Here is a 14,929-nt window from a genome sequence, read left to right on the forward strand (position 1 = left end):
TAAAAAAAATAATTATATATAATTAATATAATTAATATAAAGATTTTTTTATTGCGCAAGAAGCGTTATTAACGATTTTATTTTATCATAGAATCCGCGTTTTTATCTTGATACTACGAAACTTGAAAAAAGATTAACTATCTCAAATCCCTCACCTAATCGAGATTTATCAAAAGCTGTATCGTAATTGTTGCCCGCCCTTCGCGCTGGCGCGAAGGTCATCGTGATCCGCCCTACTATTCGGGCGCCGTTGAAAGAAGGTCACGCGAGAACTGCAGTCATTCTCGGAAAATGCCGACTTGTTTCTTCATCTAGCGTGACGTCAACGTCCCGACGACGACGACGACGACGGCGGCGTCGAACGAACGGACGTACAAGCGGTGGAAAAAGAGATCTGATCCAAGCGCGACGCGGAGGAGAAGGAGGAGGAGGAGGAGGAGGAGGTGGGAGTCTCTCTCGAGACGGTCGAGGTGAGCTACCAGTTAAAGCGTGCGGCTCGGGCATGAATGAACGAACCGGCAAAATCGAATGAAGGAAGAAACGGACCTGCGCGCCCGCGTGTATTAGCCAACTCTTGGTATTTACTCGCGTCATCCGTCGTCTGTGTACGTGCATGTCATCAATACACTCGTACAGCTTCGGTTTGCGCTCGCGCGGTTGGCGGCGAGAGACGGGGGAGGGGTGACAGCGCGCGCGCGCGGTGTGCGCCGACGCCAGTGTTAGTCCACCGCGTGACGGGAGAGCATTCATTCATAAAACTCGGCGAGAAGGTCTGTCGCAGTCGCGGTGGTGGGGGGTCAAGTGTTTCTCATCTCATCTCTCTCTCTCTCTCTCTCTCTCTCTCTCTCTCTCTCTCTCTCTCCCTCTCCTTCTCTTTCTTTCTCTCATGCGTCCCTTTCAGTTCCGTCGTCGATCTCTCGCTCGTTCTCGCTATCCTCGTGCTCGCTCGCGCGTACATTTAGAGTTTTCTGTCTCTCTCTCTCTTATCACTTCGTTAATTCCATCTGGGTATCTTTCTCCGTGAATGATATTTCTTGGCGGATTTTTTTACCGCTTTTTATCTCGTCGCGAGACAATTCGGTCGAGTCGTATTTTCGGATTCTACATTCCTATTCGCGTCGCTTTAACGCATATTCTCCCCCTCTCTCCTTCTCGGTTTCATTCAGCTGAAAATATCGCTCGTTCTTTTACGCGTCTCTTCTCTGTCTCTAGTTTACGTGCATTAAAAACCCTCCGCGTCTCTATATACGTCTCTTTTCGCATAATTCGGTCTTTCATCCTTCCTTTTGCCTATTTCCCTCTCTCTCCTTTTCAGTCACCAAGTCGCTATACACGACACGCTTCTCCTGTAATAAACCAGTGTCCCTTGCCCGCTCATCTCCTCGTCTTTTTCTCTCATCTCCTTCTGCCTTTACACCTTCTCGCTATCTCCTTCCTCCTCTAATACTTGCGCGCCTACATACATATAGCCTGCCTGTCATGCAATCTAGCCATCCGTGACACCGAGTCACGACTCGAGGAACCGACTCCGTTGATCGTCTTACTGTCGTCTTCGCCACCCTCTCTTCGATTCCGCGCGCGTAGCGTGCGAGAGGGAACCTTCTTTCACGCTTTATCCATCTTACCGCATCGCTTTGTGGCTCTTTTACAAATACGGTTCCCCGTAAAATTTGCGTATTCATTCGCGTTTCGTGTGAAACATCTCGATAGGGAAAACTCTTGATTGGTTACCCCTGAAATCCCGAATCGGCCTCGCGAGAATACATACATGAAACGCGTCTAGTTCCCCTCTTCGGGAGGCTCCGCGATCCCCTCTTTCTCGCGCTCCACCTCCATCCTCCGACAAGTCTTCCTCTACTTTCCTCCCGTGCACCTTTGCTCTCTTCTTCTTCTTCTTCTTCTTCTTCTTCTTCTTCTTCTTCTTCTGAGTTTCTGCCCCTCATCCTCACTCTTCAGCTCTCTCTCTCTCTTTCTTTCACAGCGTATACGCACTTACCTGCGGAACACGGTCATACGTGCACGACGGTGGCGCTTCGGCTTAACGAACTCCGGTGGCGCCGAAGGAAAGATCGTTTGGTGGTCGGGGCGGCGGATCTTCTTCTTCTTCTTCTTCTTCTTCTTCTTCTTCTTCTTCTTCTTCTTCTTCTTCTTCTTCTTCTTCTTCTTCTTCTTCTTCTTCTTCTTCTTCTTCTTCTTCTTCTTCTTCTTCTTCTTCTTCTTCTTCTTCTTCTTCTTCTTCTTCTTCTTCTTCTTCTTCTTCTTCTTCTTCTTCTTCTTCTTCTTCTTCTTCTTCTTCTTCTTCTTCTTCTTCTTCTTCTGAGTTTCTGCCCCTCATCCTCACTCTTCAGCTCTCTCTCTCTCTTTCTTTCACAGCGTATACGCACTTACCTGCGGAACACGGTCATACGTGCACGACGGTGGCGCTTCGGCTTAACGAACTCCGGTGGCGCCGAAGGAAAGATCGTTTGGTGGTCGGGGCGGCGGATCTTCTACCTCGATCCGACCGCGCGATACCCAACACACATCGTCCAGGGTACGAGGAGCGTCCGCGACGTTGCGTGCGCTCTCTCTCCTCTCGCCGTTCAGTGTGCGTGCGCGCGCGCGCGCGCGAATGTGTATGTGCGTGTGCGCGAGAGCCCGTCGTCGTCAAGTGCGCGAAATCGCATTCGAATATTGCGACGAAATAGCGCGAGGGGCGAATCCCAACGAGAAGGACAGAGGAGAAGTTTCGTGAACCCTCGAGATACGCTCGAATAAAGAGAAAAAGAGATAGAGAAGCGGGACATATGCGTCTCTGACGTCGCGGACGTCTCATATTTTCGGATATTCTCCTTCGCGCCCTCCTCCGATTCAACCTATCTCGTCACGCCGTCGTCTCCTCCCCTCCATTGCCGCGCGCTTCCTCGGAGCAGCGGGCGGTTGCGCAAGCAGGTATTCGGAAATAACCCGTGTGGGTCGCAGTTATGAATTGATAGCAAACACATGGTGGACACGCCGCGTGTTCCGCTCCAGCCAGTGCGTCTCTCGCCGAGATCTCCTCGACTTCCTCGTAACGCGACCGCTCCGCGAGAAGCCTCTGGCCTCATCATTGACAAGTCGAGACTGTCGGCGTGACTTCGTGCGTGCCTTTCAAACGCTGTGCGACGCGTAAACAATAAAACTCGTGACTCCTCGATGGCACGGAACGATCGTCCGTTATTTCGTCGAACCACGCGACGTCATCTTTGCTTTATCCAAAGTGTATTTATTTCGACGTGATTTATTTTTATTATCACAGTGATGTCTGTCGATTTGTCGAGGATAGGGTCCTTTTCTCCCATGAGAGGACAGATCCGCATTATGGGACAAACAGAGTAAGGGCTTTTCAATTTGGCTGAAAGCTGAATCGACAATGAACCTGATAACTTGCGACGGATGATTGACATGTGATTATCGATCGTGCGAGTTAAGTTCCGTGGCAACGAACTTAAGACGTCTTTCCCGTCGTCTTTGATCGTGCATCTTTAATTTGGATGCGTTCGCTTTGCGGACTCATTCGTATCCTGAGAGAAAGAAGAAGAGACGAAAATCGGGGGCAGCGAAATACGTGGGACAGAGAAACCGGACGAATGACATTGACAATCCTGGACTACGTACATGTGCAGTGATTACACAAGATCGGCACTCATGTACGTTGATTACGGCGGCGACACTTATGCCGGAATGGGAATCAAGGCTATGAAGTCCTTTGGCAGGCCCAGAGGTAGGAATTTCAAGGACACAACTTTATCTGTATAGTTATTTGCACTTCGTCTCGTAGCGATATGCAATGAGGCGTAAAGCATTTATAACGTAATCATTTTATAAGGATTAGAGCTGATATTTATTATATAGCCGTAAAAAATTCCATCGTGAAAGATATTGCGCGATGTAAATGATACTTTTTTTCTAAATATTTACAGATTGCAGATGTGAGATAGACATGACGTGATTTGTATAAAACGGTTGAAACGCAAATGTGGAAATGACAATGATTGGCGATATCACATAATTAACGCATTTCGTCAGTCGTGTCGAAATGCACGGATTAAAAACCACAATGTTTATTGTATAATCCAAGAATTTTGCGGCTTTTAGACGTATCAGTTTCAACCTATCCACTGGTTTTACTCACGATTCGTGGTATTATACTTTCCTTATACACCCATAAGTATCTGTACTTAAACAAGGAGAGATAAGGATATATCGCAAGTGCGTATATTTGAAGAACAGCGTGCTTTAAAGCGAGAAAATTTAATTTACAAGAATGATGTCAAAATCGATAAAAACGTATCCACCGTTTGTGTGAAACATTTATACGAAAGCACTGAACAAGTTTAGAAATGTTAATTATCCATTTTTAATTAATCTTTCATTTATCAATTACTATCCATTATAATTTATGGAACATTTTGGCAAGTGCGACTGCGAATCAAATTCTAACAATTTATTAAAAACAAAAAAAATTTGTGCCGATAGTATATTCTAAACGCACAGGAAAATACAAGAATTGTCTGTAGAATATCCCTAAATAGAAAAATTTAGGATACATTTCACGATACTTGTACTGTCTGCGATCGTAATTAGGGGATAAAATATAAGGTCAGTTCGTCTGCGCGCGCGCGTCTCACTTCCGGAGATGAAAACCAACCCTGACTTTGACATTGGAGACATCGTAATCGTGCCAACGTGATTAACGCACAAACGTGACTTAGTTTCCGACAGATTGTAACAGATGTCAACGACGTTGCTCGCGCGCGAGTTTAATCCACGTCCCGTATACTGCTCGTGTGCACTTCCTGCAGTTGCAGGAACTCGCTGCTGCAGGCTGATCATCTTCCGATTTATCATAACTGACACAAACACTTGAGGATGAGAACAAAAAGCTTGATTAAATAATCTTAGTTACCGTGTACGTTACACGGTAACTAAGATTGTGTATAATATTTAAAATTATTTTAACTCTCTCATTAACGTTGATCGTATCGTTCTCACTTATAACGATTCACAACCATATAATAATCAACATCCTGATTCATTCTTTAGCTTTAGCTAACTTGTTAATGTTTAGCAAGGATCGAGACTTCCAACGAAAGCAGATATATTTTTATGTAAAGATTTAATGATGATATTTTTGCAGTTAATAATTTATCGCCATTTTATGCTGATTAATATAAAAAATGATATTTTATACTTGTATGAAAAGATTTCTTTCAGTTGTGGGCAGTTTCTTTGCATACTTCAGTTAAAGAGTCAATACGAAATGTAACAAATATTCTTTGAGATAAATGCAGCAATAATAATCATATCGCGAGAAAAGTAGCGCAAAAATATTTTTTTATTTATATAAAATGTGAACAGAGGAGGGTGATTCCTTTGAAAAGAATCTCTCATCGGCATCACAGATTTCTTAAAATATGGATTAATCCCGGAGAATTCTACTCGCGACGAGGTTCATCTACAAGTCCGCAGTCGCGCAGTTCCCTCCCGTGTGCGATCCTTAAGTAGGGGATCTGTCGAGCGAGTAGCCGCTGCTATTCGACGATACTTCCTGGCAACCGGTTTCGAGGCGACTGCTTGATCCGTTTTCTTCGTTGCAGATATCGCAAGTAGAGCTCTTACTATTCAGAGTATTTCTGGTATTTGTACTGGATTAATATTGACGATGCACTTAGAAAACGATCGCGACCGCGTATACTCCAATAATGTTAGAAAACGCGCGATTCGATCAAGTTTACCAGAAAGATATACAACGAGGTTGTAATATATGTAAGAGGGGATTAAACCGCGCTATCACAAAAAACGATATCGCACTCCTCTTATTTGACGGAGGGCAATGACTTTGCGAGAGCAAGACAGTCGGATCGTCCAAAGCGAATCAGATTTCTTCTTTTTTTATGACTTACGTAACTTTCGAGTTGGAAGAGTACAAAAAAAAAACTGAAACATTTAAAATTCGAGTTGGATTTGAAATATTAATATTTCGTTTATTAATCATTGCGTTCTTTTATTTCCATTTGTTAGATCGATGTGTCTTGATTTAAGGTCCGTGTTCTCTTCCAATCGACTCGACGTTTCGTTTGCGCGTAAATAATTCAGGAACACATTTATTTATATTTTTTGCCAAACTAAAAGGGATCCATAACCGACTGTCACTTTCCACATCGCTCGATCGAAATTTAAGCATTGGTTTTATTACCCGATCCATGAACTTTGCGACATTAAATAATTATCGGTAGAACTGTTATAGAAAATCATTTCCCTGCTCCAGAAACAGCAATATCCGCGATAACATTTTTTTCTGTACTGGCAAACAGCTATTGCTACGACTTTAACGAAAGCCGTTTTTATAACGTTTAAATTTAATGATGGAAGGAAGCTCGTCCATTAAAGAGATCTTGAGAAGATATTCCGAGAACACTCAATTGCCATTAAGTCAAATATGCTTCCGCGCTTTAATTTCGAAAAGCTTTGAAGAAGAGTTTGGCAGCCTTCTCGTTACAAAGTGCCAGATTTTTTTTTTACTCGAAGATTTACATTTAGAAATCAGATAAGATATTCAAAGAAAATTGCAAATATGCAAATTTTTTATGTTTTATATATTTCGATAGTAGAATAAATAAAGTATGAACTTAAAGTTGAGACAGATATCGAATATTAGATAACGGATATTACGACTTTATAATCTGCGATTTACTTGAATAGAGAGATACAAAATTGAAAATTATATTAAAAAATTACAATTGCCTGAAATATCGTGCTTAGATTTTTTATATATGATATAAAAATAAGCAGGAAAATAGCAGGTAATATCTCCATTAATAATTTAATGCCGTAAAGTTTATGATTAAGAGCAAGAACACTACCATCGCGCTAAATAAGATTACTAATAATTGCGCGAAATGAGAAAGCAGTGACACTTGATGGCACGTCAAAGCGCAACGCACCGAAGCGTAATGGCGGCGTAACGTAATATTTCGATAATTCATTTCGTAAAAGAGTAGTAGGAGATTACACGAACGCCATAGGCGGTGATTCTAACTTTCATTGTCAGTACAATGACATAAGTATTGTGCATCGCATTGTGCGCCGTCACTGCTTTCGACTGCACATTAGACATTAGAAAACAAGTTACTTGATGTTCGATATTACGTCATGTATGATAATGGGAAAGTCAAGAAAATTATTTGATACGATTTTTTTTGTTATTAAGAATCAAGGAAATTATTTCGAGAGCGTATGATGTGCTTTTTAAAAGATTGATTAACATTTAAATTACTCGTATCTTTATGGGCGATATTAATTCTCTGTTTGAAAAATCACATTTATTGTTTAGATTTTTAATGTGTTATTTTGAATAGAGAACAAACGAGCATCGTACGACATTTAATCACATTCTTCCTGTACATTCCGAGAGAGCACGCGGATAATAATCTGACTCCAATTTATTTCTTTTCATTGATTCTGTATATTTGTCCGAATTATGCAACTGCGATTAACGAGCCGCGCAACGAAAATCCGTCGCAATGGCATTTCGAAACGCATTCATGTCGCATGTCGAGCTAAAAATGTGAAATCATAAAACGAGATATTACACATCCCAACGCCCTTCTATTAATACCCGCACGTATTTCAAAGTCAGTCAATCATATCCGAACTGATTACCTCGAGCAATTTCGTATCGATCCAATTGCGCGATTGTTGTGTCGGCGCTATTCGTGGCGTTTTCAATTTTGCGAGCCATTCGTAGGAGAATTGCTTTTGCCGTAAGATAGGCAGTGGCACACTGGGATTTACCTGCACATTTCGGCCCGATTCCGTGGCTCACGCCTATTGTCCCCCACTCGCCGCTCGTGCATTAGCAACGAGTCGCCAGATACGCGTAAGATACGCCAGAGCGCGACGCTTCGTCTCAGGAGCGTCCGTATGTAAGAATGCCCAAATATAATAATAAGATAATACTTTTCTAAATGCATCGAGAAAATTCTCAAAATTAAAAGTTTTTCTTGAATATTTTATATTTCATTGATATAAAATATTGAAGAAAAACTTTTAATACGTCGATGTGATAATACTTATCGCTAGAGATTAATCATACGTAGATGATTTGTAAAAAAAGATGACATGATATTTTATTTTTGCAACTTATCTAAGTATCGATATCGATTAATCTCTAGCAATAAAAGAATTATCACATCGATGTGACATTTTATTTTCACAAATTATCTAAGTATCAATTCGACTCATCGAAATTTAATTCACCTTTCAATTTGATATTGTAAAGAGAGGGGCAATGATGAACGAGTAACATATAATACAAATTATGCAATACAAATTTATTTATTGCTCAATACATCTTTGATTACATCGACAAATTTTTCCTCCGATATATCGTGAGAAAGGCAAATACAGTTATCCTTTGAGACATACGAAACGTTCATCTCTTTCAGACGATCCTTGATACAGTTCAAAATATGGATACTATTTGGCACGTAATGTTCTTTGAACACTTCTCTCGCTTCAGGATCTTTTTCCTTCAAGCGCCTGATGGCTTGCTCCAATGAACGGTTCTGACATCGGGTGAAGTGGTACGATCCCGTCTCGGAGGAAGACGCGTGAACCACGAGTGCCTGCAGAAGAGCCGATTTCACAGGTTTGGAGATCACGTCCTGCATTAACTTGCTCATGCAATAAGATATATCTGTATCATCATCTTGACCAGCAGCTTCGGAATCTCGATAGCGAGTTAATTCGGGCATCGCTCCATTTTCATTCGACTTGATGAAAGACAAGGCACAAGTTTGACACACAGGTTCTTCGAGAAGAGTGTTACTCGACCACGACTTTGACAGATTTTCTAGACTAATCTTGTCCAAAAAGCAATTCCGCTCGTCGGCAAAAGGATACCAATCCTGCAATATCGAGAGCGTGAATTCGGACGCTTCGTGTTTCATCGGTAGCGTATCTTTCTTTGCACTGAAGGCGAAGGATTCAAAAAGATCATGAAAAGACTTCTTCTTCAGACTTCCATTGCAAATTTCTAAAGCATAAGAAGGTTCCTTTAGCGACAGCCTGTAATCGTCTTTCAATTGCTTTTGCAATAATTCACGAACATCGAAATACACTGCCAATTCGTGAAAATTTTTCGGTTGGCGATTCAATGTTAGGATGACAAAAACTTTCTTTTCAGGCTTTTCGTCGGTGGTGGTTTTCACTGATGTAGGTACCGTCGTCAACGTTCCTTTATCCATATCATCGCCACTTCTTTCGGTGGTGCTATCCTTCGATACATTTTGAGCCAAATCATCCTGAGCAAGCGAAGTAGTAGTCGAAACTGTATCTTTCTTCATTCTTGGATCGACGTTACGAGACATAATCAAAACGTTCAAACTTGAAGAAAATCTTTCTCCTATGCTCGTCACTGCAGATTTTATTATACTGTGACACAGTGCATCGAATCGCGTTATTTATACCGTTCGAGAGCAGTTTAAATATTTCGTGGCTCAATTCCGTGGCTCACGCCTATTGCCCCCCCCTGGTTCTTTATACCATTCACGAATCGCGAATTACGAATCACGAATTGCGAATACGCGCATAGTCTGGCGCTAGCTTAAAGACCATTGCACGTTCAACGTTATATCAATGAAATATAAAATATTGAAGAAAAACTTTTAATTTTGAGAATTTTTGCGATGCATTTAGAAAAGTATTGTCTTATTATTATATTTGGGCATTCTTACATACGGACGCTCCTGAGACGAAGCGTCGTGCTCCTTAGGGCTATCGCACACAAATTGACATAGCTGCATATGCATAGCATAAGACCGTCTGGACCAATGAGCATCGAACATAAAATCGCCATATTAATTTACATAGCATGCTCATTGGTCTAGACAGTCTTATAGTCCAGTAAAATAGTATCTGAAAATGGCAAAACGGATAGACAAGCCAATTTTTTGAGGGTGAGTAGAAGGTCATAGGAGATGCCCTATATTTTGAAGATGGCCGCCGACGCACAGGGAAATTTTGTTGGAACTTTGTGAATTCGGGCATCTCCTATGACCTTCTACTCACCCTCAAAAAATTGGCTTGTCTATCCGTTTTGTAGATATTCGGTGTTTTGATACTATTTTACTGGACTATTATGCTATGCATATGCAGCTATGTGTGCGATAGCCCTTAGTTACGCGTATCCGGCGACTCGTTGCTAATGCACGAGCGGTGAGTGGAGGGCAATAGGCGTGAACCACGGGAATCGGGCCGAAATGTGCAAGTAAATCCCAGCACTGACGTAAGTCGTCCGACTGTTTATATTCGAGTTGCTTGATAGAAGAATCTGTGTAAAAGAAACTTTATCTCATTTTGATATAAAATGCATACATTCTTTTATATTTTGAACGTACAGAAAGAATTTCTTACGATTTACGCTTTCGATTTAAACGTGATTTTGTCTTACATTTTTTTATCACAAAACAATTCTTGTAAAAAAATTAACAATCGATTTTATTAATTTTTTACTACAACTGCAGAGAATAACTTTCATATATATTAACAAAATGATTTCACGAAAATATATTCGGAATATTTCCAAAAGAGAAAGAGAGAAAAAAAATCTTTGCGACGTGAATCTGGCGCGTGCGTTTGTCCATTTCACGGCGCGAACACGGTTCTGACCCGATTATAGCTATATATACATCAAAAAGTCTCGCGCATCTGGCAAAGATGTGCCGCGGACAACTGCAGAACTTTATCTCGGTTCCGGTTTCAAAATGATGGCTGTTTTAGCTTCCTCAGACACATTCATAAAATCTGATATACATAAAATGTGTGCAAAGTGGCGCACTTTCTCTCACTCGCGGACAACCAGATAAACGAGATTATAAGAAGAATGCTATTTGTCTTGTTATCGAGATGCGTCCGATTTAATGAATTTTTACAAGATTTAGGTGACCACCATTATCTCTCTCTCTATCTCCTTCTCCCTTTTTTCGAAACCGGAAATGATAGCGATCTGCGATTGTTTGCGGCAAGCAACTGGATTCTGATTTTTTTTTTACATATAAACTGAGATAGTTGATAACTAGATTGCTATAAGCAGCACACACACAAACACACCTGCACGCACATCTACATCTGAGACAGAATGTGAATACAACAAATTCAGGCCAACTCAAATGCCGTGGAGCAACTTCTGCACAATATTGGTTTTATGTTGTTTTTATATTAGTTTCACAACGTAAAATCATATGGTCCTTATGTCGGTTTTATATTGATTTCACAGCGCAATTGATTTTATATTGGTTTTGTACGACTTTCACACATAATCGGAATCACACACTCGGGTAATTATTATGTCGGCTATGTCGATCACGTCTTTGACGTGACGATGCGAGTACGAATAGAAGCGGCATGTAACATCAGCCTGGTATTAAGGGCGGGGCAGTGTGGTTTTTCCAGAAAAGAAGGCCATGATAAAAAAAGAAAAAAGTTAACATGCTGGCGGATAAACGGATTCGCTGAAGCGCGCGTTATCTGATAGCGGAGAGCGACTAATCAACCGTGGCATGATAATTGGTCCACGATTCTGATGTGTGCGCGCTCGCGCGCAGGCTATTAACTTTTTGTAATCTTCATATGTGCATCTTCATGTGTGTATGTTAACCAATCTGTCGCCAGCGTATTGGTCGCGTCGCCAGCGTCCCAGGAAGTCGGCAAGGCATGCGTCGCCATTATCGCGGACCATTATCACTCCGTATCCTATCTCGGCGAAACACGCGGCTCTGTGATAATCGGAGTCCAACAATAGTAATGATGCTACTGCAGAGACAACGGTCTCTCTTTTGTTTGAGAGAGAGAGAGAGAGAGAGAGAGAGAAGACGAGCGAGATATTTCTCATTCAAATAACACAAAAATCTCAAAGACAATATTTGACATATGAAAAATTAGCCTGTCTCTCAGATGTCTTTAATGATATACTTTGAACGCGCGTCGTTTATACCTTCCTATACTTATATTCGTTTCTAGCCTCCGTTTCGTCGCTTATTTTCAACGACTTTAGTTATTCCAATTTAAGAAATTCCTTTAGAACATTATTACGTATAATTGCAATAATAACAAAATTTTTTGGCGAATTAAGTTTCTAGACAGTTTATCAAATTTCTCGATTAATTTCAAATTAATGAGATTAAAACTTTAGGTTTTTATTATTCGAAGCTTATATGCAGTTGAAACAAAATTTTCTGAATAAACGATACGCCTTTCTTGCGAGTCGCGTTTTCACTTTGCGAGAGAAACGGCGGAGAGCGACGCGTAGTTGAATTAATTGGCACGAACAACGATGGCAAATTGCGCGGAGATTACTTATGACTAATTATGGAATATGCTCCTGTTATCTCGGCGAAACATACGCGGTTTTGCGATAATCGTCGGTTAACAATGACGCTACCGCTCGTTAACATCGCGCGCGCTCGGTTATCAACCGCCGCGTACAACAAAAGGACTCCTTCCTTCTTCCCCGATCCTAGCCTCCCTGGCGATTTATCAGCGACCGACCGTTTTGCGATTGTGATATTCCCCGTTGGGGGATTACCATCGCTGTGAGCCTTACTACAAACTTCTCCTTGAATTTTTTTAGAGTCCCAATGAGCTGATAATCTTTGGTCTGTCTCCCCCCATCACCCCGTCTATGATAATTCGCGGTTACGATAACGCACCCTGAATCACTGACGCGCTATCAAGTCGAAACACAAAGCATTCTATTTTTCAACGCGTGTGCCAGCTACACATTGTAAAAGCTAACATATTAATAGCTCTCGCGTCGACGATAGTCAAATTACGATGTAACTTGATCTCCGATAAGCGCATAGAGAGGCGATAGAGAAGCGTTTTTGTTTCAACGAAAAATTTTAAAACTCTTTCTATCCTCCTCTATTTTACATAACACAATAAATATACACAATAAATGTTGCAAAGATTATAAAAATATGATAATATCTTTGCTCTTATACGAAATCGAGCAAGGATTAAAAATATTTATTATTTAAACTTTAATTCATTCATTAAATGAGAACTAACTTTCTATGAGATTGTTAATTTTCAATTGGACCGACTTCTTACTAAAAGATTTAATTTTATCGTAAAAGTGTCTTATTATTGCTAGACATTTTCTTTTTTCTTACATAGCAGCGAATATAATTTAGTCACCACATGCCGAATAACACGCCTGTCCGATTCATTCGCATTATATTTGTACGCTTTAAGGAGGGCACAGAGAGTTCTCTGCTTACTTTCCCGAGGGCTTCTTATATACGGGATGAATGGCCTTATAGCCTAGTCGCGCCGATGCGATGTGATGGATGAAACCAAACGAGAGAGCCATCGACCGGAGCAACAGGTGTATACCACATAAAGGCGGGCCGGTGGCACTCTCTAGCACACATACTTGCACTTATATACTGGTGCATAATTCGATCTCGTGCAATGCACTATGGAAAAAAAAAAATTATGTTTGTCAACGAAATTCGTCTCGCGCGACGTTTTGATTTCTGTTAATTTCATTTTGATTTCTATTTAATTCCCATCGATACAAGTTGAAACAAAATTCTCGTCAAATTTGGAGGATTATCTTGATAACAAAAATTTGATTCGATATTTTATCTGTAATTTGATAATTTAACTTTCTATGTTATTTCAAGATACTAAGAATGTGTGTATATATTTGTTGAAATTAATATTGGTAAAAACAAGCAAGCAAACTTTATCGCTTAAGATATAATGCATATGATTGATTAATTTGATATTTTATTTTATTGACAGTTTTGATATTATACGCATTGATTGCTTACGTCTCGGCTTATCACTCAATTATTTTGATCTTACAATCGAGATTTTATCGAAAATTGATAAAAGTTCTATTTAGTTTTGTACGACTTTTTACGTTCTGTTCTTGTCATTCTTGCGATATCGTTTCTTCAGCAACGAATATATATATTATTATGCTATCCTCAAGCACGGAGAAGGTAATAATTTTTGATAGCGTGAAAAAAAATACGACGAAGACGAATTTGGAGACGCGCTCCTCTCGCGTGCAGTTTGCTCACGGAACAGCTGCCGCAGTTGTTTGGTTGCCGAGTATTCTCGAGGAAAGAGGGATAAGCCAAAAGACGTTGGTAGCACGTGCCGGTTATGCTCGTGAAGGTTACACACTCACCCTGGCGTATTCCAGATGGACGAGAAAAAAAATCTCCTATAAACAACTACGGGGAACTTGGTTTCGTAGTTGCTTTTCATCGTAGCTTACTCATTCGTCTCGATTATTCTTCCTCAGAAACCGTCGACGTCATGACTATTATTATTTTATCAATTATTGAATATTTGTTACTATTTTCCATATTTCGATATAACAATGATCCGTTATTATAAATTTAAATATAATGTGAAAAATATTATAATATTTGCTTAATGATCTTACTGATAAAAAAGAATGATTAATGAGGAATAATTAGGAGAAACAGTGAGAAGATTTAAAACGCAGATAAAGAAGATATACTGCCAGTAAAATAAAAGAACATTGATTGCAGAAAAATATTCCAAGCAATTATTAAATTGTGTTTTGCAAGTAGAAAAATTAGTAGTCGCGAGAACAGAAAAATTAAATGCATACTTTTTACGTATAGTAAATTTTGTACTTTTCAGAATCGAATATTTATTTATATGGATCATTATATTCTATCAAATATCCCATTGAAAAATGGTAATCATGCATCTCGTGATTTTAATCGCGATATGTTATTACTAATTATATCTTTATACAAAGAAACTCTTACACATTCTAAAACCAATAGCTGCCATTTTATTAAAAAAACTTAAAGAGTTTTGTATTCAAATTTTGTAAGTTCGACAAATATAATAT

At 40.1% G+C, this 14,929-nt stretch overlaps 1 protein-coding gene across 4 annotated transcripts in view; it reads left to right on the plus strand.

The window, feature by feature from the left end:
- The window catches only part of LOC115239636 (ETS-like protein pointed), a 105,741-nt gene that overhangs the window by 56,094 nt on the left and 34,718 nt on the right, over nucleotides 1–14,929 (plus strand). Inside the window, exon 1 of one of the 4 annotated variants that reach the window (XM_029814260.1) lies at nucleotides 2,377–3,742. The exons of the other annotated variants lie outside the window; for them this stretch is intronic. Within the exon in view, the coding sequence (XP_029670120.1) occupies nucleotides 3,637–3,742 (106 nt within the window). The 5' untranslated portion in view covers nucleotides 2,377–3,636. Of the gene's footprint in view, nucleotides 1–2,376; nucleotides 3,743–14,929 lie in introns of those variants that run through there. 4 annotated transcript variants of the gene reach the window in all.

This window comes from Formica exsecta, unplaced genomic scaffold (assembly GCF_003651465.1).
Source record: "Formica exsecta isolate Colony F162 unplaced genomic scaffold, ASM365146v1 scaffold393, whole genome shotgun sequence".
Taxonomy (NCBI): domain Eukaryota; kingdom Metazoa; phylum Arthropoda; class Insecta; order Hymenoptera; family Formicidae; genus Formica; species Formica exsecta.